The sequence below is a fragment of the Mustela nivalis genome, assembly GCF_964662115.1.
Source record: "Mustela nivalis genome assembly, chromosome: 6".
In the NCBI taxonomy this organism is placed as follows: Eukaryota; Metazoa; Chordata; class Mammalia; order Carnivora; family Mustelidae; genus Mustela; species Mustela nivalis.
The window spans coordinates 13,879,993-13,905,817 of record NC_139025.1 but is presented as its reverse complement, the minus strand read 5'-3'; the positions used below and the strand labels follow the sequence as shown (position 1 = coordinate 13,905,817).

The window sequence follows — 25,825 nt, the reverse complement described above, 5'->3', positions numbered from 1 at the left end:
GAAAGGAGAAAAATGGGGAAGAAAGGAGAAAAAAAATAAATCTAGTATAATATTAAGAAAAAGTATTTATTGAGGACATTTTTATGTTGTTCTTGATCTTAAGGGAAAAATGTTCATTTTTCCATTATTAAATATGATGCTAGCTGTGGGCATTTTATGGTTGCCTTTTATTAGACTGAGGATGTACTTATTTCTAGTTTGAGAATTTTAAATCAGGAACTGATGTTGGATTTTATGAACTGATTTTTCTGAGTCTGTTGAGATGATCATGTGATTTTTCTTTTGTGGTTTGTTAACATGATGGGTTACATTGATTGATATTTGAATGTTTAATGTTGTACTCCTCGGATAAAGCCCACTTTGTCATGATGTATTATCTTTTTTATATATCATCAGATTTACTTTGTTAAATTTTTATTAGAGGTTTTGCATCTATGTTTATGAGAGGTATTTATCTATAGTTTACTTGTTGTAACACAACACTTGTTGTGTCTGGTTTGAGTGTCAAGAAGATGTTGGCCTTATATAATGAGTTGGGAATTTTTGTATTTTCAGTTTTCTGGAAGAGTTTATGTAGAGTTGGTATTTTTTCCTTAAAGTGTTTTGTAGCATTTACCAGTGAATTCATCTGGGCCTGGCAATTTCTTTGTAGGAATGTCTTTAAAACTACAAATTTAATTTCTTTAACAGGTATTTAGGTTATTCATTTTATACTGAGTGAGTTTTGGCAGTTTGTGACTTCAAGGAATTTGGCCATTTCATCCAAGTTGCCAAAATTAGTTGTACAATGCTGTTCATACCTTTGGTGTATTATTCTTTTAATATCTGTAGAACCTTGTGATATATTCTCTCTTATTCCTTATGTTGATAATTTGAATTCTCTTTTTGACCCAATCAGTCTAACTGGAGGTTTATCAATTTTATTGATCTTCTCAAAGAAATAGCTTTTGATGTAATAGATTTTCCCCATTTTTTTCTGTGTTCTCCTTTATGATTTCTGCTCTGATACTTATTTTTCTTTTATTCTACTTACTTTGGATTTAATTTACTCTTCGATTTCTTCCATTTTTTTCTTTAAATGGAAATTGAGGTTATTGATTTGAGACTGTTCTTCTTTTCTACTATAGGTGTTTTCTAGCGTAGTTTATCCCCAAATATAAATATTGCTTTAGTCTTATTTTACAAATGTCAGTATCGTATTTGCATTGTCATTTAATTAAAAATGTTTTCTAATTTGTCTTTCAAGTTCTTTTTACCTATGTATTATTTATAAGTGTGTTACTTAGTTTCCAAACATTTGAGGGATTTTCCAAATATATGCCTGTTACTTATTCCTCATTCCTATATGGTCAGAGAATACTTTGTATGAATTGAATCCTTTAAAATTTAATCAGACTTGTTTTATGGTTCAGAATATGGCACATATTGGATAAATTTTCTCTTTGGTCTGGAAAAAAATGTGTATTTTCTTGTTGGTGGTTGGAATGGTTTATAAATATCAATTAAATCAAGTTGGTTGATAGTATGGCTCAACTCTACATCTTTATTGATTTTTCTGTTGATTTGTTCTATGAATTATCAAGAGTCTTGAAATTTCTATATATATTTGTGACTTGGTCTATTTATCCTTACAATTTTATTAGTTTTTGCTTCATATGTTTTGAAGCTCTGTTATTAAGGGCATACACATTTAGGGTTGTTACATCCTCTTTATAAATTTGTCCATTATCATTATGTAAGAACCTTCTTTATCTCTACTAATATTCTTTATTATTCAGTCTGCTTCCTGTGATACTAATATAGCCACTCCAGCTTTCGTTTGATTAACGTTAGCATGGCATATCATTTTCCATTCATTTACTGTTAATATATTTGGCTCTTTATGTTAAAAATAGATTTTATTTTATTTTATTTTTATTTTTTATTTTTTTGGTAGGCACATTTAGTTGTGTCTTGCTTTTTAAATGCAATCTGACAGGGGCACCTTGGTGACCTAGTCAGTTAAGTGTCTGACTCTTGATTTTGGCTCAGGTCATGATCTCAGGGTTATGGGGTTGAGTCCCATTTTGGGCTCTATGCTGGGCATGGAGCCTGCTGAAGATTCTCTTCCTCTCCCTTTCCCCTCCTCGCCCTCTCATGTGCGCACGCACATGCACTCTCTGTCTAGGAAAAAAAAATGCAAGCCGATAATCTGTGTTTTTTAAATAGGGATATTTAGATTCTTTACATTTAATGTGATTATGACTATAGTTAGGTTTAGAGACATCATTTTTCTATTTGTTTCCTATTTATCAGTCTACTTGTTCCTTTTCCCCTCATTTTTTTCCTTTTTGAAAATTAATTAAGTTTTTGTGATTCCATTTTATTTCCTTTCTTGGTTTGATAACTCTTTGTTTTGTTATTTTAATGATTGCTTAATGTTTGTAATCTCCATCTTTAATTACAGTTTGCATTCAAGTGATACTTTACTATTTCATGAATAGCATAAAAACTCTACATTACTATTTCAGTAAACAGAATAATGCTATCCACAAAGATATCCACACCCGGAACTCATGGAAATGTTACCTGACATGGCAAAAGAAACTTTGCTGATATAATTAAGTTAAGGACCTTATATAGGGAGATAATTATTATTAACCAGATGTTGTCAATATAATCATAAGGGTCTTTTATGGGAGAGGCAGCAGGTCAGAGTCAGAGCAGAAAATGTGACAACAGATGCAGAGGTTGAAGGATGCCATTAAGGAAGAGGCCACAAGCCAAAGATATGGGTGACCTGTTGAGGCCAAGGAATGAAACCCTGCTGAAATCTTGGTTTTAGCTCAGTGATACTGATTTTAGACTTTTAACCTCCAGAATTGTGAGACAACAAATTCATGTGTTAAATTTGTGTTAAGGCTCTGAGTTTGTGGCACTTCATTATGGCAGAAACAGGAAATGAATACAAATGTACTTTTCTTTCTTTAAAGATTTTATTTATTTATTTATGAGAGAGAGCGTGCACGTGTGCGAGAGAGCATGAAAGGGGGAGGATCAGAGGGAGAAGCCAACTTCCTACTGAGCAGGGAACCTGATGTGGGACTCAATCCTGGGACTTCAGGATCATGACCTGAGCTGAAGGCAGTCACTTAACTAACTGAGCCACTTAGGCACCCTACAAGTGTACTTTTATCTTTCCCTTACTGACCTTTGTGCAGTTGCTGCCATATATTTTAGTTTTACATATGGTATAACCTTTTTACTACACTATCATTATCTCTGTTTAGTTACTCATCTTTTAAAGAGTTTTAAAAAAAATAAGAAAAGAAACCTTACATAATTACTCTTGTATTAAACCATTAAACCATTCCTGATGCTTTTCATTTCATTGTGTACATCTATATTTAGATCTGGTATCACTTTCCTTCTGCCTAAAGGACTTCCTTTAGTATTTCTTGTAGCGTGGGTCTGCTGATGGTTAATTTTTTCAACTTCTGTGTGTCTTAAAATATCTTTAGTTTGCTTTAGTTTTTTGAGAGATATTTTTATGGAGTATAGAATTTAGGTTGACAAGTTTTTTCCCCCCCTTTCAATACTATGATGATGTTGAACCACTGTTATCTTGCTTGCATTGTTTCTGATGAAAAATCACCCTTGTCTTTGAGCCTCTCCATATAATATGGCTCCTTTCTCTGGCTGCTTTTAATATTTTTTCCTTATCCCTTTTTTTCTTTTTTTGGTTTGGTTGCCTTTTTTTTTTTTTTTTTTGGCTGAGTGGCTGCAAATACATTATCAAATTATTTATAATGTTAACATTTAAGTATTCATGTCTATACATTAAATAGCTACATAGACTACCACTATTTTGAACAATTTTGTTTATGATGTGCTTTGTTATTGTTTTCTTCTTCTTTTTTTTTAAAGATTTTATTCACTTATTTGACAAACAGAGATCACAGGTAGGCAGAGAGACCGGGAGAGAGAGAGGAAGGGAAGCAGGCTCCCTGCTGAGCAGCAGAGAGCCCGATGTGGGGCTTGATCCCAGGACCTTGGGATCACAACCCGAACCAAAGGCAGAGGCCTCAACCCACTGAGCCACCCAGGTGCCCCTGTTTTCTTCATGTTTCTTGCACTTAATTTTATTGAATTTCTTGGATCTGCATGCTTATAGTTTGCATAAAATTTTGAAAATTTCTAGCCATTATTTCTACAAATGTTTTTTTCTTCCCTTTCTCCTCCTTGGGGACTCCAATTACACAAATATTAGGCTGTTTGAAGTTGTCCCACAGCTCACTATGCTGTTCTTTTAAAACAATTCTTTTTTTCCCACGGTTTTCATTTTGGATGGTTTCTATTGCTTTGTTTTCAAGTGCACCAATTTTTTTTTCTTCTGCAGTGTCTAATCTGACATTAATCCCATTCAGTATTTTTTATCTCACACATTGTGATTTTCATTTCTAGAAGCTAAATTTGAATCCTTTGCTCCAGCTCTTTGAAAAACGTTTGTGGACTTTAGATTGGAATAGCATTGAAAGTATAGATTGCTCTAGGCAATATAGACATTTTAATAATGTTTATTCTTCTGATCCATGACCATGGAATGGTCTTCCAAATTTTTGTGTCTTCTTCAATTTCTTTCATGAGTGTTCTGTAGTTCCTTGAGTACAGATCCTTTACCTCTTTAAAAAAAATAAAAAAATGAGGCAACTATAAAAAATTTTGAATCCTTAAAAAAATCAATTTTTTACCTACCTTTTGGACATATGGAATATAAATGATAACTTTTTTAATGTTCTTGCTGCTAATTTTACTGCCACTATCAGTTCTTGGTTGGTTTTAATAAATTCTTTCCACCCTTATTATAGGTCATATTTTTCTGTTTCTTTATATACGCCCTGTAATTTTTGATTGGATGCCAAACATCATGAATTTTACCTTGTAGGTGCTGTCTATATCATTTATTCTTGTAAATATCCTTGAGCTTTGTTTTGGGACAATTTACTTGGAAACAGTTTGATATGTAGGTGATACTAGAGCAGTGCTTATTCTAGGGCTAAATATTCCCTTTCAGAGAGATAAGCCCCTTCTCTGCCTATATCTAGTACCTTACGAATTATGAGGCCTAACAGCTGGTGGGAACAGAATGTTTCCTGTCCCTTTGCATACCAGGCACTCTTATTTCTATTCTTACTGGGTGGTTCCTTTTTCAACATTGAGTAGATTCCTCATAAGCATGCACTAACTAGTACTGAATTGAATACTCAAAGGGGACTCTCTGTGACCTCCAAAGTTCCTTCTCTGTGCACCTCGCCTCTGTTTAGTATTCTGTTTCTTGAATTATAGTCGCCTTGGTTTCCCCAGACTCTCAGCTCTTTCTTTTCACTCAGTCACAGAGAGTCTCTTGGTTTCTACCTAAGTTCCTCTTCCATGTGCTGCAATCTGGAAGTTCACTTGAGGTAGTGAGGTGGGGCAATCATAGGGCTTGTCTTGTTGATTTCCAGTGTTTCAGGCATCACTGTCCTTCATTTCCTGATGTCCAGGGTCTTGAGAACTTTTCTTTTGTATTTTTGCTCTCTTTGGTTTCATGTAGGAGGGTAAATATGATCCTGATACTCCCATCTAGCCAGAAGCAGATGTTTACCTTTTAAATTTAACTGTATAAAATATTCACCTGGTTCTAAAGTCATATCAATAAAGCATGGTGTAGTCAGAGAAAGTCTTATTCTATTTCTGTCATTTTACTCTTTCCTGTTTCTATGGACAACTTCCTCTTCACCTTGTTACTATTAATTTGCTTTTGTTCTTTCTTTAAGTAACTTTTCCCTAAGCTTTTGGTTTGAAAAAACTATGAGAACACATGACATATATATTTATGTACATATATATATATATGTATATTCCTATTTGTTAGACAAATGATAGTATGTTATACACACTATTCTCCACCTTGCTTTTTTCCCTCCATTGCAGTATATACTTCCCTCCCTCTATGTCTCAACAGCTTCATAATAGTTCATTATGTGTATATCCTATTGTTTATTCAAGCAGTTCCCTATAGATAGGTTATTTCTAGTCTCTTTCTAGTATTAAACATGATATAATGGATACATATTTTTGTATTTTTGCATCTGGATCTGTGATATAGATTCCTGGAAATGGAATTGCAGGGTCAAGGGGAAATACATATGAAGTTTTGCTAGATATGATAAATTTTCCTCCATAGGGTTGTACCACTTTGCATCTTTACCATTCTTACCATCTGATCTTTGGATCAGATTGGTAGGTATATTTCTAACAATATTTCAATAGCACAGTAGACTGCTTCATGAATGGGTGAAATGAAATGAACGAAAGGGTGAGGACTAGAATTATTGAAACAAAGGCCAGGGTGGAGACCCTTGTCAGGGATGTTCGAGAGGTGATTCTTGTATCAGGTAAGAGTCAGACCCAATAACATTTAGGCTCCCTCCTCATGTTATAATGTTATTATTCTTAAAGTTTCTTTTTCTGATGAATTTAGAAGGTATGTAGTGGTTGTTTTTCTGATTCCCCATACATTTTCTCTGCCTCTCAGCAATGCTTTTATATTATCAGGATGCATTTTTCCATGAGTTACTTTAGTTGGTGATGTGGAGGGAAAGGAAAAATAAATTCCATAAGAAGTGGCTTGATGGAGGTGGGTTGGAGGGCTGGGGGATATTTTCCTGATAGTTTTGGTGTGAGGAGCTGCTTTCCCAAGGAAAGGACTCTGGGGTTCAAGCATGCTGTGTGTGGAGCAGGAATGGGATGGCTTGGTGGGGAGTTAGGTTAGTGGAGAAGTTTTGAGCGTTGGCTGTGACCTCTGTTACCCTTTGAGTTGTATGGCCCTGTACCAGTTACTTAATCACAGTTAGCCTTACTGTCCTTGTCCTTTAAATATCTCACAGGACATAGGAAGGATGGTTGAGATACAGGTCAGTATTAACAGTGAGTGTGAGGTACTAGCCTAGGACTGTGTATGAGCTCAGAAAATGTTAGCTGTTGTTACTGTGTCAGTTTTTGAGTGTGATGGGACCAGTGAGGGGCTTAGGAAGCTCTGGGTCAGAAGGAGCAGGCAGCAGACTGGATTTGAGACCTAGCTTGCCAGTGTAGTCTTGGTACATGGGATATTAGAATTGAATGTTAGAAAGAGAAGCTTATGGAGAAGAATGGGAAGGGTGGTTGGAGGGGTTGGTTGGCGAGCCAGATAGAGAGCTGTGCTGAGGACTGAGGTGGGGTGTCTAGTGCCCAGACTTCACGCTTTTAGAGAAAAGAAAAGGCACTGTGGCCAGGGATGGTTGAGGGGGACTTCACTGAACAGGTGGTCCACATAGTCAGGACAGCTTTTAAATAAGCTGAGAGAAGAGAGGAGGGCAGAGAACCAGGAAATATTATGGGTGTAAGTGCTTGTGGAATATATCTTGCCCACACCTCAAGACCTGCCTCTCGAGTTATGGCTCATCTCTCCAGCTCTATAGAGTTGGTCCAAGTTGGTGTTTCAGCCACAAGCATTAATGGAGCACCTGTTATGTCCTGGGCCTTGAGAATATAAATATGAGTAAGAGTTGATCTAGTTGCATCCTCATATGGGAGTTTTCCAAACAACAATGGCCTTGGTTATCTCTGATGTTCTGATTTAGTAGGATTGAGCTGGAGTCCAGGCATCTGTCCTTTCTAATAACTACTTGTGCCATTCTGATGCCCAGCCTTGGTGAAGAACCCCTGGCTTGTGTCATTATCTGTTTATAAATATGGAGGCTGTTGGTGACCCAGTGTAGAGACATTCGGTAGGAGCAACATGCAGAGGAGCTTTTTAATGACAGTGATGTCTGAAGAGAAGCCTGCTGTTCCATCCCTTTCCTGTCCAATGTGGGGTGGGCAAAGGGAAGATGATGAAAGGGAAGCAGTGTTTGGATTCTTAATTTGGAACCTTGAATCCTGTTACCCCAGCTCTGAGCAGGTATGGTCACTGCCTCTCTCCTGTAACTCCCATGCCCTCTAGTTCCTCAGCCTCTCAGTAGGCTGTCCTTCAAACCCAAGTGAGTGGACGGGAAGGATGGTTGAGATACAGGTGATCCCTGTCCACCCTGTGGACAGAGAGTGGACAAATTGGTGTAAGCTACAGGAAGGTAGATTTTGATTCAAAACGAGGGTGAAGCAAAACTGTTTCTCACAATGAGAGTTGACCAGCCACAGGAAGTCTGTCCGGTGAAGCAGTGAGGTTTCCATTACCGGGAGTGTTCGGCGGCGGCCTGCTGGTCCACCTCTCTGAGATGTGGCAGGGCAGGCTTGAACTGCCACTGTGCAACTCTGGCTGGGGAAAGAGGAATTACTCCAGTTCTTCTCTTCTTTTTCAAACCCTGTTCCTGGCTCCTGTCATCCTGCCTTCTCTTTTCTATGCCACTTTTTCTTCTGATTTTTTCATAGCTTATGCTGTGTCTGTCAGAGATAGCCATGACACTGAGGATCCCCCTTGGTGATTTGGTCAATGCTGGTAGCAAGCGACTTGTCTGGAGTCTGCTGACCATCCAGGCATCAAAGCCCACCCTGCTGTTTTTTTCTTTGCAGACAGTTCTCCCTCCAGCAAGTGTGTGAGTTCCTGTGTGGGTATGTGTGTGTGTCTACGTGTGAGAGATGTCTGTGCTGGCACATGAGGATGGGTGGTGTAGCTGGACTTGCAGCTCAAAGTGACAGAAAAGCAGTTTGCTTAGTGAAGGTGGCTGTGGCCTTGGTTACCAGGAAAGACTGGTCCCCCTCTTGTGTCCGGCTGCCTTTCCTCCCTCCCCGATCCTCCCCCTAGCCCCAGGCTCACTCCTTCAGGTTAATTTCCCTGGCTGCAGCTGTGACTCCCTCCTCCTCCTCCCCCTTCCCTCCCTCCTCCATCTACCACACACACACAGGCTGTGAATTATGTGCCTCCTGTTCTAATGAGATAAACAACATAACTCTCACGGGGCTCTGCTCGTCCCTCTGTAAGTGGAACTCCAGGGCTGAATGTATTGGCCCTATAAAGGCACCCTGGTGCTTGTCAGCCTAGGGAGGAGGGCAAAGAAGAGGGGCTGGAGCCCCGAGAGAGTTCTTGGGGCCATTTGCTTGTTGAGATGAGGTGGAGTCAAGACAGACATCAAAGAGAAGCACGCGGGGCGGAGGCCTTGTCATGCCACACGGCCATGGCGTCCATACTCATCTAAGTCAGCTAACTCATGATAATTAGTAACTGACATTTGCACGAGGCTTCATGGTTTCAAAGAGCTTCTTCTTGAATTTAAGCTAATCCCCACAACAGCCCCTGTGAGGTAGGTATTATGAACGTTCTTATCTTACCGGTAAGGAGACAGGCTCAGAAATGCGTGGTGATATTTCCAAGGTTACAGGAGTGGTGGTATGAGGACTCATGTGCTCTTCCTCTGCACCGTGGGCCTTCTGTAATCCATCAGAGAAAGTTAAAGAGTGGTATAAAAATAGTCCCTCTTCTGGCCATTTAGACTACCTACTACTAAGAGAGTGAGTGAGTCTGCAGCTAGAAAGTGAGTGGCCCGAGGCTGCCTTGAGGCCGCTGGCCAACAAGTACAGTGACCAGGGTTTCAGGGAGGGCAGAGGCCATTGGGCAAGTGTTGACAATTCTGACCTCTTGTCATTTAGATCTTTTGAAAGTGCTGTCTGAACTAGTCCCTTCTTCCTCACCTGCCCTTGGTCAGGTTGGAAATGCTATGAAGCAGAGTGTGGGGCAAGAAGGAACTTAAGGCACAGAGACTGCCGTCTTGGGTTGAGTTCTGTACTCACTCCTGAGGCTACCTCTGTGGTTCCTCTTAGATGGTTTAGATGTGGGTGCATGAGTCTCCTGGAACCAGGAATAACAGGTCATTCACTTCCTGCATTTCTGAATCTGATTCAGTTCTGGTTGAATTCATTTGATAAGTACTTCTTGATATGTCTACCAGGGATTGTGCCAAGTGTTAGGGATACTAGAGATGGATATAGTTCCTGTCATCCTGGGTCTTATAAAACTGGTAGGGGAGATAGTCCAGTAAGCTGGAAATTAATGACAGCATGTTGGGGGGAAACACTGGAACCTTGAGATGATTTTGGGAAGGCCATGGAACCAGTCTTGGTACCTCAGAGAGAATATCCAGGCAAGTGACGAGATGATGCTTAGACCTCCAAGGGTTCTTGGCCAGACATTGGAAAAATCTATAAGGTTCTTTAAAAAATAGTTGGCCTACTTACTCCATCCACTTACACTCAGAGTGGGTAGTTCTGGCATGATTTTTTGGCCTTACTATTATTAAGAAGTTCTCCAGGTTCAGTCTAGATTTTTAGGTTCAGTCTGGATGAAGAATCACTAACCCAAAATGAGTGGGGGTATGTGAGGCTGGTTCTGGGTTGTAGAGTACTGGATCAGCCCTTGTACTTGACCTCTGTTGGGATCCTGGGGCATACCAGCCCCAGAGGTGGCTCAAGGGACCAGAATCAATGCAGCCATTCAGGAATTCTAGGGTCAGAGATGACATGGCCCTGGAGTGAATCACATCAGAAACATCAAACTGAGTGATCCAAAGGGGCACATGCACCTAAATGTTTATAGCAGCAATGTCTACAATGGCCAAACTATGGAAAGAACGTAGATGTCCATCAACAGATGAATGGATAAAGAAGATGTGGTATATATACACAATGGAATACTATGCATCCATCAAAAGAAATGAAATCTTGCCATTTGCGAAGACCTGGATGGAACTAGAGGGTATCATGCTTAGCGAAATAAGTCAATTGGAGAATGACAACTATCATATGATCTCCCTGATATGAGGAAGTGGAGATGCAACATGGGGGGTTAAGTGGGTAGGAGAAGAATAAATGAAACAAGGTGGGATTGGGAGGGAGACAAACCATAAGTGACTCTTAATCTCACAAAACAAACTGAGGGTTGCTGGGGGGAGGGGGATTGGGAGAAGGGGAGTGAGGTTATGGACATTGGGGAGGGTATGTGCTATGGTGAATGCTGTGAAGTGTGTAAACCTAGCGATTCACAGACCTATACCCCTGAGGATAAAAATATATGTTTATAAACAAAACAAAACAAAACAAAACAAAACATCAAACTGTTCCTGGTGATGCCTTCCTTCAAAAATAGGTCAAAACTGGGCCTTCCGTGGAAGGGAGAGCAATCTTACTTTGATTCATTTATTCTTCTCCAATCAACCACAAGCCTGCTCCTCAGAGCACAGGGAGTTCAGAACTTTGAGATCTTTCTACTATGCAGAAGCTATGAAGCTAGCAACAAAGTTAAGTATTAGGATGACTCTTGGACATGAAAAGCCATTAACGCATGACATCAGAGATTTTTCTGGAGCTTCTAGGCTCCATGACCCTAATGGTTTCTGAGAGCCCAAACGGGGAGGGGGTAGGGGTCCTCCAGCTTTTTCATTGCCTTGCAACCTGTGGGAACAGCTATGTGGTTAAAAATGAAACTTAGCACAGAAAGAGTATTTGAAAATTTTGCTTCCTATAGTGCTAGAATAGTTGTTTCTGCTTTGGATCCAAACCAATAAGTGGGTAGAGAAGACTAGTAAGAATGAAAAATGAATAAAAGGGTATATAGCAGCGAAGCTTTTGTAGATCGTCTCGGCAGAAGGTCCCCAAATGGCAGACAGCAGATGGAAACAGAGTCGTGATATTTTCTATCTCTGTGGCCCTAGGTCTAGGAAGTGGCCTTCCCACGTGGGTCTGATGGTGGTCGTCACATGCCCCATTTACCTACAGAAGACTGAGTTGTGACTGATCACAGTGAAGCGGGAATGTATTAGTTTACTCGTTCATTCAGCAAATGTTTAGTTTGATTCTTCTAGGTGTCACACAGAGGGTTCTGGGGATTCTGATGAGGATGAGACTAAGTCTCGGTCTTTACTAGGATTTTTACTCTAACAGGAGTGGATTGCTTAGCTTCCGCTTGTTTCTTTTGGGGTGCACCAGGCAAGTCTTTTCAGTCTGCACACCTCCTACCCAGTCTTAAGCCCCTCTCTTTCTCCCCTTAGCCTCCGCCCTCTGCCCCCTTTTTTTTTTGGAATAGCCGTGGTCTGGAGTGAAAAGTCCACCCACATTCCTCCAAGTCCTCTCGCTTCCACACTCAGTGCCCCAGGAGCCGTAAGAATGTTGTCTGATAGGCAAGAAGGCTCCTCCCAGGGTGGTGGTTATGAAGATGACGCTGTTGTGGAACTTTGTTGCCGAAGGCCAAATCGAAATGGGGACTCTGGAGAGACAGTTTGGTTGGTGCATCAGCCCAGCCACTGGACTCTTGCCCATTTCTTTCTGTAAGGCCCAGGCAAGGGGACAGGGATGTAGAAGGATGCTGGCTCTAGAGGCCAAGGATCCTGGTCCCCAGAGTAGGTTTCTATTCCTCTGGAGGTTCTTGGGGCTCCCGCTGACTTCAGTGAGCTGCCAGCAGCTAACAGCGGGTGGAGGAAGTCAGTAGGTAGGAGGTTTGGTTCCTTGATCTGGTTTCCTTAAGATGCTTCCCAATCCCCGCCATCTGTAGGTAGGCAGACTGACTTCTGCTGCTTTGCCTTGAAGAGAACCTTCTTAACCTACACCTGTAGAGAGGGGCAGTTGGTGGGTAGAAGCTGGAGGTCCACTGCCTTGGAAAGACCGTAGTGAGGTTGAATCTGGAAAGGTCCCTCTGATCTCCCCAAACCAGGAGGGGAGAGCTGTTTTGGTCATGGTGATGATGGTCACAGGCTTACAGAGACAGCATGGTGGAGCAGACAGGGCAAAGGTCCTAGGGTCAGATGAACTCGATACTGCCTTGCTTTACTGTTGACCAGCTGCATGACCTTGACAAGTCACATTACCTTTCTGGACTTCAGTTTCCTCTCACTGTGAGTGAGAAGCTTGGACAGAAAGGTTTCCAAGGCCCCTGCTAGCCTGAAGCCTTTAACCTTTATGCTGTCTCTGTCCACAGGCCTCGCCCCGGGCCAGCTATACACATACCCTGCCCGCTGCTGGCGTAAGAAGAGACGATTGCACCCGCCTGAGGATCCAAAGCTTCGACTGCTGGAAATAAAACCTGGTCAGTGCCCTCTGGAGCTGGTGGGAGAGGTGGGGAGGTCTGGGCTGGCCCAGGCAAGGTTGATCTGCTCTTTTGTCTATAGAGCTAAGTTCCGTGGGAGAGTGAACCTGGCCCATGGTGCCCAAAGGTGTGCCTCTGTGCCTGTTCTCTTGTGTAAACATGTCCACGTATTTTCCCAAGCATCTCTTCCCTCTGGTGTCTTGTGCCTCCCCTTTTCTCTCATCTCCCTCTTGCCACCCTGTGGAGTAAAGCAAGCAGGCAAGGGTGGGAACAGGCCCAGGAGGAATGGCTTTGCGGACAGGGCCCCAGGAGCTATAAAAAACAGAACCCATCGGGCCTGGAAATGGAAGAGTCTGAGCTCAAAATTTGCCTCTAGGTGATGCTGAGTGCTTTGTGGCCATGAGGAAGGAACCGGTTACTTTTCCAGACCACTGACCTGTTAGAACACTTCTGACTCGATGGCTACCTTCAGACCTGTGTCTGGGTTGTAGTAAGGCCAAGTGATCACCCTGCGTCTTCATCTTTCAGGGAGCCTCTGGTTTTGGGGGTGCTACTAGGGCTGGGAGGTGACTCAGGGTGGTGGGAACAGTGTTTTTAAGTGGAACAAAGGTAGAGCTGACATGTCCCCTCCCACTGTCACCAAAAAACACAGACCTGACTAAGGAAGGCTGCCTGGCAAGGTTCCCTCACACCTAGCTTTCCATATTGACTTCTTAGGCTGTGTCTTCTCTGCAAAATCTCTGTTCACAATTGTTTGGGATGCTTTCACTCATGGTTCTATGATTAACCTGTTTCAATTGTTTATTTTAACCCAGATTTCATTCGTCATAGAAGTTTTTTTGGGGGCGCCTGGGTGGCTCAGTTGGTTGGGCAACTGCCTTCGGCTCAGGTCATGATCCTGGAGTCCTGGGATCGAGTCCCACATTGGGCTCCCTCCTTGACAAGGAGTCTGCTTCTCCCACTAACATTTCTGCACTTATGCTCTTTCTCTCAAATAAATAAATAAAATTCTTAAAAAAAAAAGTTTTATTTGTTGGAGATGGGTGGGGACTAGGTTTTTCAATGAGCTCCATCCAAGTTCTCAATGGACCTGTAGAATTTTCAGACCCTTGCAAACACTTCTGGGTGGTGACTGAGATTGTTCCAAACTTTCTTCTTAAGATGGGGTTTGAGGGCGCCTGGGTGGCTCAGTGGGTTAAAGCCTCTGCCTTTGACTCGGGTCATGGTCTCAGGGTCCTGGGATTGAGCCCCGCATCAGGCTTTCTGCTCAGTGGGGAGCCTACTTCTTCCTCTCTCTCTGCCGGCCTCTCTGCCTACTTGTGATCTCTGTCAAATAAATAAATAAAATCTTAAAAAAAAAAAAAGATGGAGTTTGATGGAGGGCCAAGTCTCCCTGAGCAGCATAATCTGGTAGAGATATAATGCCAGCCACTAGTATCATTTTATACTTTCTGGTAGTCTCATTAAACAAGGGGAAAAAATCCAGGTGAAATTAATTTTAATTATAGATTCCATTGAACCCAACACAGCAGTAATATTATCATTTTAGCATGTAATCAATATAGAAATGATGAGTGAGATAGTGTACATTCTTTTTTTGTATTGTTTTTTAAATTCCAGTGTGAATTTACACTTTTAGCCCATCTCCTTATAGACTGGCCACATCGCAAACCCAAACGTGGCTAGGGGTGCCCATATCGGTGGGTGTGGTCTTGACCGCACAGGCAGCCCCAGGGAGCTTGGTGGAGATGCAGAATCTTGAACCTCACCCCAGACCTGCTAAGTCAGAGTCTGCATTTTACCATATCCCCGAGGACTGCATTCCCCACAATGCACACTGAAGTTTGGGGAAACACTAGTTTTAAAGACTCCCACGTGGCCAGATCAGAAGTCCGCGTGGCGTGTCACCCCTGTTTCTTTATTAAACATGAGCAATTATCAATAAGAACAGTTTATCTTAGAGGTGGGGACTTCCTCCTTCTTTGTTCCAGAATCATTGATCCTGTTTTTTTGGAAGAGCCATGGATGAGTGCAGAGGTAACCACTGGCTCAATCCTTACTGGGACCAGTTTCATTCTACCCCTCTGGGGCTCTGCAGGAGGGGCTGTAGTGGGAGGCTGACTCCATGCTGGGTCTTCTGTGCGGATTTTGAAGGGAGGGTATTGCTGACGTGTCTACCACTAGCTCGGTATGTCCTTGTGGCGTCGTGTGCGAACCCTCTGGGTATATTTTCCCATCTATACACAGGTGAAGTGGTACTTGGGGTTTCCTAGTTGGGTTTCCACTTAACCATGAAGATCACCTAAATCATATGTAATAGTATTTGCCCCCCACTTTTTTTTACTGCCCTTCCCCCCTTCTTACTCTTTTAATTAAAAATTTGAAAAATTTGAATAACCAACACAGTCACATGTTTTGACATTCCAAGGATAAAAAGCATATATTGTATGTGGAGTGAAAAATGAGATCTAGTCCTCAAAGAGGCAATCAGGCCCATCAGTGGCGCAGTTTTTTCAGATCCTTCAAGAGATTGTCTATGTGCACACCAAGAATTACATCCATCCATATGACCTTTTCCTTGTCTTTTGATATAGCAGGCCACCTTGTGTTTTGCCCGTTCCATTGAAAAATGTGCCTCAGGCATTGGCCCTATCAATATATAAAGAATTTCCTCATTCTTTTTTATAGTTACACAATATTCCATTGTATGAATGTACCACAACTATTTTAACCAGGTTGTTCCCAATTTTTGTCTCCAGTCTTTCCAATTTGCAGTGAATATTTTCATATTCATATATGAATTCATATTAAGTTTCATATGGGAGGACATCTCAATTGCAGCTTGTCAGTTTAAAAGATTGTAAGTACTTGATGCTGATTTAAATTGTTAATCTTTGTTCTTAACATTTATACAGAAAGTCTTTTTTTAAAAAGATTTATTTATTTATTTTAGAGAGAGAGAACAGGAGCAGAGGGACAGAGAGAGAGGGAGAGAGAATCACAAGCAAAACCCACACTGATCTCAGATGGAGCTTGCTTTCATGATCACAGGACCCTGAGATCATAATCTGAGCAGAAAGCAAGCATCAGACACTTAACTGACCATGCCATTTGGGTGCCCCTAGAAAGTCTATTTCTTCTTCTTCTTCTTTTTTTTTTTTTTTAAAAAGATTGTATTTGTTTATTTGACAGAGAGAGAGGAATCACAAGTAGACAGAGAGGCAGGCAGAGAGAGAGGGAAACAGGCTCCTTGCTGAGCAGAGAGCCCGATGTGGGGCTCGATCCCAGGACCCTGAGATTATGACTCGAGCCGAAGGCAGAGGCTTAACCCACTGAGCCACCCAGGCACCCCTAGAAAGTCTTTCTTAAGAACACTTTGTATTAGACTAATTGGATTGTCTTTTATGGAATTGAAGACATTTCATGCTGTTAAACACCTTAAACATCATTAACTCCAATTCCTTATTTTATGAGGTTCAGGCAGGTTAGGACACTTACTCAAAGTCACACAGTAATTCCTGTGGGAACAAGCAGAGAATACATGTTTTTTTCTCTGTTCAGTGCTTTTTCTGCTTCTTTGCATTGTTCATAGTTATACTAACTTAAAAAAAAACTTTAACAAAGCTTTTCTCTTAAAAACTTTATCTTTATGATTAGAAAACTAATATTTAAATGAATCAAATGCACCCAAGAGATACTTGGAATTCCTTTAGTTATAAATGTCAAACACACAATCTAACCAGCCTAAGGTAGAAAGAAGGAAAGTTGGTTCATGTAATGGTAGATCTCAGAGTTGTCCTGGTTTCAGGCATAGCTGCATCCAGGGGTTCAAACATTGTAGTGAGGGCTCTGAGCCTCTTTCCACCTCTAATTCTCTCCTCTTTGTGGGGCAGACAAGGTGGCCATCCGGAGCCCCAATCTCAGCACTCCTTGGACTCAGCAGAAAGCATCAGTCCTCTTCGATAGCTGTGGCAGAAAATTCCTGGGAAGGACTGATTAGCTGGCTTGGGTTTGCATCTGCCCTACCAATCACTGCCACCCAGGGGATGGGGAACTCTGATTGAATCATCATCGTCATCATCATAACCAGTGTCTGAACAGCACACTATAATTTACAAAGCCCTTTACAAAGCATTTTCATTTATAGCATTTCCTTTGGTCCTTACCATAGCCCTGGGAGGTAGAGCAGAAAGGAGGGATCAAAGTGGAATAAGCCCACTTTATATGTTAGGGAAATCAGGCTGCGGACAGCGCCAAGCCAAGCAAGGTTTACTGTGCTACTCACATTTCTGGGAACTGACAGTCTCACTGTTAGTGAGACTGAGGAAGAAGTTACTTTATGAGCGTCTCGCCTTCTTGTCTACAGACACATACATTGAGCACACTGGCCTCCCCGTGGCTGAACGTGGAGCAGCTGTCATCACAGCTGGCTTTGGGTTTGCCCCATCCTTGGACCTGTCATGGCCCGTGGGTGGTAGAAACTCCCCAGGGTTGGGAGTTTGCTGGAGCTAAGTGCCCACCAGCCCATCGTGCCTCTATCTGTGATCCTTTGAAAGGTGTCCTTGGTCTCTGCCCTTGAACGTGGGGCAGAGGCTGAGGTAGATGGTCCAAGTCTCAGGCTAATAAAGACCTCACCCCTGAGATGTCTAGAATTCTGAGGGCGGGCCTTTCTGGGAAAAGTGAGTGCCAGCTTGTTAAGGATGGGCTCTCAGAGGCATATCTGTGTCCCAACGTGGCAAAAGATCTTAAGTTTGAGGGTGTGTGGTTGGCTCAGTCAGCTAAGCAGCTGTCTTTGTCTTAGGTCATGAGCCCCGTGGCGGGTTCCCTGCTCAATGGGGAGCCTGCTTCTCCCTCTCCCTCTGCCTGTCTCTCTGTCTACTTGTGCTCTCTCTCTGTCAAATAAATAAAAGCTTAAAAACAAAACAAAACAAAAGATCCTAAGTTTGTTGGGCTCACCCAAGGCAGGCTTGTTCCTTCATGCCACCATCCAGGCACTGAGAAACAGGAAAAAGCCAGGCCTGAAATAAATAGCTCTTTCTCAGGTGAACTTATTTCTCCTCTTTGGGGAATCAGATCTACGGCTAAGCCTTCGGAAAACAAAAACCCCAAGCCATGAGGCAAATGCGAGTCATTTCCATGTGCGGTTCTGAGTCTGTACTGGGGACCGTGTGCTCAGGCTGCCCCTCACCCCGGCGGCCTCCGCGGAGCGTCAGGGCACATCTAGAGAACGCGAAGGAGCTCCGTCACTCTCTTCCTGGAGGTGCCTCACGTTTGACGTTGACTTTTTCACACAAGACAAAATGTCAGAAAAGGTCCTTCCTCCAGGGCCTCCGCTAGCCCGAGGGGTGCCTTTGTGTGAGAGTGGGAGGCGCCCCCTCTGGCTGCATGTTTGCAGAATGTTATCCCTACTGCTGGCTGAGCAGAGCCCAAGCCTGGCTCTCAGCCACTCTCTGTCCCCTTGGGCATGTCCCCACCTTTCAGCGGCTCTGCCCACTTTTGAGTGTGGCTCAGGGTAGAGTCATGGCAAGGGTCCCTGGAGCATTTGCTATAAACTCCTACGAGGTGGTGACAGGCAGTTGATTGAAGGAAAGCCCGCCTTCCCAGGGATAGAGGAGCAGCTGAAGGAAACGGACGGGGGGAGACACACTGCCGTGGGATTGGGTCTAACCTTTTGGAAGGTCGGCGCTTAGTACCTATCAGTATTTAAAAGACACATCACCTTTGGCCTAGAAATTCTGCTGCTAGGAATTGATCCTACGGATAAATATATACTCCAGATGTGTGCGGTCATCCATTGTGACATTGTTTGTAACAACAACAGCAAGAAGAAAGAATGGGAACACCAGAAGGTCCGTTGATGGGGGACTACTTAAATATATAGTACATTCATCGAATAGAATACTATTTTGGCTTTTAAAGAAATGAGTAGGAAAAAAAATGGAAAGATATCGAAGATATATTGTTAGGTAGAAAAAGAAAAGCAAATTGCACAACATTATGTATAATCCTTTTTGGGCAAACCTTGCTGAAAATCGATAATCAATTTGTCTAACCTGGGCTGAATCTCTTTAAATTTATGGAAACTAGAAGACTAAGTTTATGTTGAAAGAAAACCAATGAATGAACCAATCAATCCTTGGCACGCCTCCACTGCCCAGCGCCGAGGATGCCAGGCTGTCTTCTCTCTTCCCTCCCAGGCTCCCGCCGTGAGTCTCCTGAGGTCCCTTTGACAAGCTCCAGGAATGTAGTTATGTCTGTGATGCTCGGAGCCTCCCCTGGGCTTCACCCTCAGCACCCTCATTTCCTCGGGGGAGAGGGAGAGGAGTTCCCCTGATCCGTGAGAGACGGGGGCACTGGCCCAGAGCAGAATTGCCTCAAGGCATTGGTTTCCTTCCATGTCAGGCCCCTCAACGGATAATACGGAGACGCCACGAGCAAGTTATCACGCCAACACCCAGTTTGTACCTTCTGTCTTTCTTTGAGTCCCTGCCTGGGTCCTGCCAAAGTGGTAGGCAGCTTTTGGCAACAGCAGCCGTCAAGTAAGAATTGTCCTTGACCTCAGGTCTGCAGAGCTGAGGGCTCTGTCAGGAAACCAGGTCAAGGCAAGAGGAAGGGGTGTAGATTAAGGAATCTCGAGGGACCTTAGGGAAGGTCTGAGGACAGGGCTGCAGAACCGTCTACCTCTGGTTCAGCCCCCGAAAGGCACAGAGCAGGGGCGGGGAGAGGGGAGGCGGGATCACGGCTGCTGCTCAGGCATTGTTCAGGGCTAGATCACACACCGATGGATTCCCCCCCCCCCCCCCCCGCTTTCCTCGTCCCATCTCCCTCATTGTGACTAGGACATCCTGCCTGTCTTTCTGTACTACTTGCTGAACATAAAAATATGTCTGTGTGCAGGTGGGATGGGGCTGAGAGCTGGGGAGAGCTCTCTGGGTCCTGAAAACATTCAGTGTCCCCGGACCTATGTGTTTCTCACGCCTAACATCACCCCTCCAATCTGTCTTGAATAAATATCTTGCAACCTCCTACTTGCCTGGGCGTCTGAAGGACAACACATACAACATTATTTCTCTCCGCTGACTGACAATGGACTTCAGTGTTCCCTGTAGCTTGCACTTGGCTGCAGAGGGGAACGCAAGGTGTTTCAAGACGCAGCCATCACAATTCAGGCAACATGAAGACTGAGGCAGAGGCCTGGTGCCAGAGAGGGGGGCCTCCCCTGGACCATTTCCCCAAGAATGGAGCTCTGTCCTCGCGAAGGGGGAGCCGAGCTGGCAGGAGAGAAAGGTGGATAGTAAATATCCACCAGAAGGCCCTGGAGCAGGGCAGATGTTGGGCAAAAGCCAGCTGATTAAAAAAGAGGCCTTTAACTTCACTTTGTGTGTGTTTGTGTGTGTGCGTGTGTGTGTGTGTGTGTCCATGCGCACGCGCGCCCGTGTGTTTGAATGAAGAAAAGAAAAAGGCTGGGAACAAACTTTTCCTTGTGTTTCTTTGGATTAAATGCTTGGATGGTCTGCCTAGATCAGTTTAGCATCTTCCAACCCCAGACCTTTTGGTACCCCTGGTCTAGGGGAGACTTTATCTTTGTTTTAGATAAGGTTGGGGAACTGTGGCACTGAATTAGGAGGTTAATTTCCCCGGGGAGATCAGTGGTGAGGCCAAGGAGAGAACCCTCAGGGAGAGCCTGTTGGAACAGGCGCCATGTTGCTCCAGGACCCAACACACACATTCACGGTGGTGTTCCCACACCAACAGGACCTTTATAACAGATGTTCTTTCTGCTCCTGGAATGTACCTGAGGCCTTGTAAATCCCTTCTGCTCCAGGATACATGGGGAACAACCCGGCTCTTTGCCACCCTTGCCGAATTCCAAGGGTGGTGGGAGGGAAGGCAGCCAGGAATAATAGGGTTCTGGTTCTTTCTCTAGGTTTTGTTTTTTTTTTTTTTCTCTCTCTTTTTTTTCCTTTTTCTCCCCTTTGGCAGTCACTCAATGACTGGGGATGAATGACCCGGATGGTCACCACCCACCTCACGTCGTTGGGGGAACATAAGCAGAAGGGCCGGACCCCTGAGGAGACGGTAGGCCAGGGTGCCTCAAAGCGGAGGGTGCCCCAGCAGACCAGCAAGCAAGTCATGGGGACCCTCCGAAGGGTGCCCATCCCCCAAGGGGCGGTCCAGGCAGAGAGGCTTGAGTTCTCCCTGCTTGGGCAGGGGTGGAGAGGCCCGTTTCGCTGGCCTAGGGTGCTGTCCCCGCCGCACTGAACTGCCAGCACTCCACAGATGGGAGCAGGCTGTGGCCAACTTCCCCAGCTTTTGCAAATCCTGCATCTTAATTAGTTCCCTACTGCTTTTGTACATGGCCCACATTTTAATAGTCTCCAGGCTTCTTCCACCATTTGCTCTCTGATGTTCGGCGTGATTTCTCTTCTCCTCCAGACAGTCCCCTTGACTCCTCCAGCACCCTCCCAGTCCAGGAACAACTTAAGGGACGCCGATGTGCCAAGCGTGTAGCCTGAGATTGATGAGCCTGTCAGCGGGCTCCCTCTGCCCCTCGCCCTCCGCTTCCCCCCCGGGGTGCTCCTCCCGGGTTGAGCCTGCAGGGGGGTGGGGGTGTGTGTGAGAGTGGGCGAGGTGGGAGGCCAAGGGAGGGACCCATGGAGCCCCCAGCCAGGTGCGAGCCAGTGGACACCGTGACCTTCTCCCGGCCTGCGGAGGAGTCTGGCTGTGTCCTTCTGAGGGGGAAGGACACTCCAGCTCCCACCCGCATCTGTCAGGGCTTATCTGGCTCGGCGCGGGGGGCTGCCTGAGCTTGGTACAGCTGGGAGAATGGATGCCGTCAAGTGCATCAGGGGGAAATGACCAGTCATTTATCTCCTGCCCGCAGTGTCACAGCCCGCAGCCATCCATCCTGGAAGCTTGCAACAGCGGCTTCTTCAGCTCTCGTTGGCCTCAGGAGCAGGAGAGCTGGGGAGAGGTGGGCAGCCCCCCGCTTCACGCTGCGACTCTTCGTGCTCCCTTTGCTCTCCTGGCAGTCTGGGGGACCGAGCTGGGGCTGTCTCAGGCCTGCTTGCAGCCTGCGGGGCTCCGGGAGCTGGGGCTGGCGGAGGACACGGGTGGCAGCCGGGAGTGAGCGGGGCAGCGTGCCCAGCTGCTGCCGAATCTCCATGGTCACGTGGGCCGTCCCCCTACCCCCCGGTGACACCACGTTTAGGACACGGGTCATCAGCCCGTGGAGCCGCCCTGTGACTCCCTGCCCGTTCGCTGGTATCTTTTCCCCACTGGGAGGTACAGTCCACACTTTAAGGGCAGGGACCCACCTGTTTCTTCATTTGTCTCCCCAGCACCCGGCAACAGGCTTGGCACATAGCAAGGGGACAGTAAAGATTTATGAAAGGGATGGAGGAAAGGTGCCCGTGTTTGGTCTCAGCCTCGGAGAACGCAGTGTATCAGACCGCATGCCCGTTTCACAGGTGAGGGAGACTGAGCAGAGAGAAGCCCGTGGCAGCTGACCCCTTGGGCTTCCTGTCCAGTTCCGAGCCTGGGCTGTGGGGCCTGTCCCAGCTTTGCCGTCTTGCCTCTCTTCGACTTTAGGTCATAGGGGCCTTTCCTGTGCCTCACTGCTGTGCTCTGCAGGAGAAAGGGCACCAGAGGATCCCAAGGCCTGGGTTCAAGTCCAGACCCCTCCACCCAGGGGCTGTGTGATTTGGGGCAGTTACATAACAACTCTGGCCTTGGTTCTTTGTCGGTGAAAGGCGGACCCTGGCAGCTGCTTTACTCACATTGTAGGGCTGTTCTGAGAGTCCCCAGGGAGGGTAGATCTGAAGGGTTTCCACGGTGATGGTGTCCCCATACTACTGTGCTGCTGGGTGGGCTGCAGGGGTCTCTGCTAACGCTGTGTCTGTCCCCTGCACAGGGACGTGCCCGTTGCTTGAAGAATGGAATGGCACTGCATTCTGCCTTTGAGTCTTTTAAAAACCCCAAGTCTGGAACCTTCTACACTGAGGAAAAAAGACCTGGCACCTGGCTATGGGATCCGTCTCTACCAGGCCCACAGCTTAAAAAAGTCACCCCTTGTGTTCCCAGAACTCTGGCATCCATTGCCCTGGGCACAGAGGTCAACTTGGAAGGCTTCCTTCCCACTCTTACTGACACCTGTCACCCCATGGTGTGGTAGGCCAGGCCTGTCTGATTGGCATGGCAAGGCGGTGTTTGCCCATGGCCTTGGCTGGTCTCCCTTCTTCTGGAAAGCCCTTCCTCTGGGGACTTGCTCTACTGTCCCTACCTCTACCCCTCGGTGCTGGGCACCTGACCTCCGCACCTGCCCTCTGTCCTGGTTCACTGTGTGGGCATGCCTGTGCTCAGGGGCCAGGGGCCTGCTCCAGACCCCTACTGCCCTCTGGATGTTTCTGGAAGCCAGGGTGTGCGTGCCATGAAGACAGGGCTCCGGTGGGTCGTGCCCAGCCCAGTCCTAAAGCACCGGGCCCATCGGGGGTTCCCACCCACATTGCAGTAACTCCTGATCGCTCTCCCTACTCTGCCTTTCCTCCTTCATCTGTTTTCTTAGTGACCCTCTTAAAATACACTCTTTGCTCGAAACTTCCAGTGGCTTCTGATCACACTCACAGTGGCAGTCAACCTCCTCTCAGTGGCCTGCATGGCCTTTCCAAGGCCCCTGTAATAACTCTGGACTGGTCTCCAGGCAGATGGGCCCTGGCTTCAGGCCATTGCATCAATGTCTCCTTGGCCCGGCATGTCCTTTCTAAGATATCAGCATGCCCCTTCCCCTCTCCTCAGGTTTGTGTTTTCCTGGCTGCATTTCAAAATGTAACCCCCCCTCCCACTTCCCCCAATACTCCAGCATCCCCTCCTCTGCTCTGTTTTCTCCCAAAGCACTGATTATCATCTGTTGTGCTCTAGGTCTCACTCATTTGATTTTAGGTATTGTTCCCCCGCCCCCAATAACTTCCCTACTAGAATACAGTTTCTATGAGGGCAGGACTTTTCCTCTCTTGTTCAAAGCTGTGTCTTCAGCATCTAGAATAGAACCTGGTGCATAGTAGGTGTTCAGTAATGGTTTGTCCAACGAAGGAATAAGGCAAGGAAGGCATTTTCCATGCAGTTCTGCTGTGATTTCCAAATCTGCAGGACGGTGCCCACCCTGGACCTGAAGCAGGACTGACCTCTGGCCTTCGAGCTGGGTCTCGCCCGTGGCCCCCTCTGTCCCCAGTACAGCTCTGAACTCAGCCTGTTCACGGCTGCTCTCCCTGGGCCCATGCCCCAGCTGGGGGAAGCTGGGCCCCACTGGTTCCGATGGTTGAGAGGATCCGAGGGTTAAGACCTTGCTGGGAAGTGCCACAACTTTGTGGAGGCAGAAGGGAGGGCGCTCACGTGGCTTGAACTTCATACCCCTTGTGCAAACACTCTGTGTCCCTTGGCTCCGTTGGCCCCACAGCAACACTGGGAAGTGGGGTGTGATCCCTTAGTTTTACATACAGAGAGATTAAGGCCCAGTGTGTGGTGTTGGGAACTAGAGCCGAGCTTCCACTCCAGAACTCTTGCACTTTCTGGTTATCTCTACCCCTTGGACACAAGGGAGATATCACTCCTGCATGAGTGGCCACCATTCCTCCTTTCCCCCACCATCCTGCTAAGCTGCTTTGACCTGGTCTGCCAGCCAGCCCAGGGGTAGGCTTCCTTTGGCCATGTGGGTGTTTTTCTGGGTCTCCGGGGTGGGGAGATGCTTATCTGAGGTGTTCACCTGTAGGTGAGGGGGTGCACGAGGGCCCATCCTTGCATGCGGGCTGCGCTGTGAGTGGATAGGCGCACCAGGAAATGGGGGGCAGAGGCCATACGGGGAGACAGGCAGCCCTCCTGCTGTGTGGCTATGCTGGGATTCTAAAACAGGTGGTAACACGGGCCTGCAGGGTGCAGCCTGGGTGATGGGTCCTCAACGGGAGCCTCATCTATTTTGAGTCTTATGAATCACAAAATAGGGAATCAAGAAACAAGGTGCCAGGAAAACAGGGTGCCAAGAAAATGGCACCCCCTGAGGAAGGAGTAGATGGATTCCCGGGCCTACCACCATCTCAGGGAACCAGGGCTTCGGTCTGTCCCTCACCCCATCTCTTCTCCCCATTCTTTCTCCCCATGAGTCTGAGAGTCTGAAGGAGATAAATGAATTAATGACTCTTAAGCTCCTGGCTTCTTGGTGTAAGTTGATGTATAAATCCAAGGAAATAGGATGAGCTTAACTCCTTACACTAATAAGCGCTCGGAAGCGAAAACTGCACATTTGTATTTTTAAAGAAAAACTAGAGGCAGGTAAAACAACAACAACAAGGACAAAACCCAAAAAAACCAAAACAAAAAACAACCAAAAATCTGAGCACTCCTGATGTAGCAGGAGGATCGTCTGCCATTGTCTGTGGGGTCTCTCCCTCCCTTTTGCTCTGCTGCTCTGTCTCCAGGCCCCTGCGTCACGGAGAACCCGTGATGGATGGACGGATGGATGGGTCTTGTCGGGGTGTTTCACCACTATTTCCCTCGGGGCAGACTGTCTGTTGGCGGAGCACAGCCTCCCGAAAGATGGTATCTCTTGCAAACTCGACAGCTAACAGACAGCTCCTCTCTTTGTATATTTCCCCAAAGAAGAACTGTCTTAATCTGTTTTTTATATGGCATATTTTATTATAATCCATATATGACTTGCAGGTTCCCAGTCCTCCACCCTGAGCCAAAAAACGCATGAGGAGTCAGAGG

General features: G+C 45.6%; 1 protein-coding gene across 8 annotated transcripts in view; it reads left to right on the top strand.

Moving 5' to 3' along the window:
- DPF3 (double PHD fingers 3) overlaps positions 1-25,825 on the top strand; it is a 262,662-nt gene that overhangs the window by 110,416 nt on the left and 126,421 nt on the right. For all 8 annotated transcript variants that reach the window (XR_014312417.1, XR_014312418.1, XR_014312419.1 and 5 more), the window contains exon 3: positions 12,959-13,066. Coding sequence is in view for 5 of the 8 variants with exons in the window: in XM_082733505.1 (XP_082589631.1) it covers positions 12,959-13,066 (108 nt within the window). In the remaining 3 variants the exon portion in view is untranslated. The remainder of the gene's footprint in view (positions 1-12,958; positions 13,067-25,825) is intronic.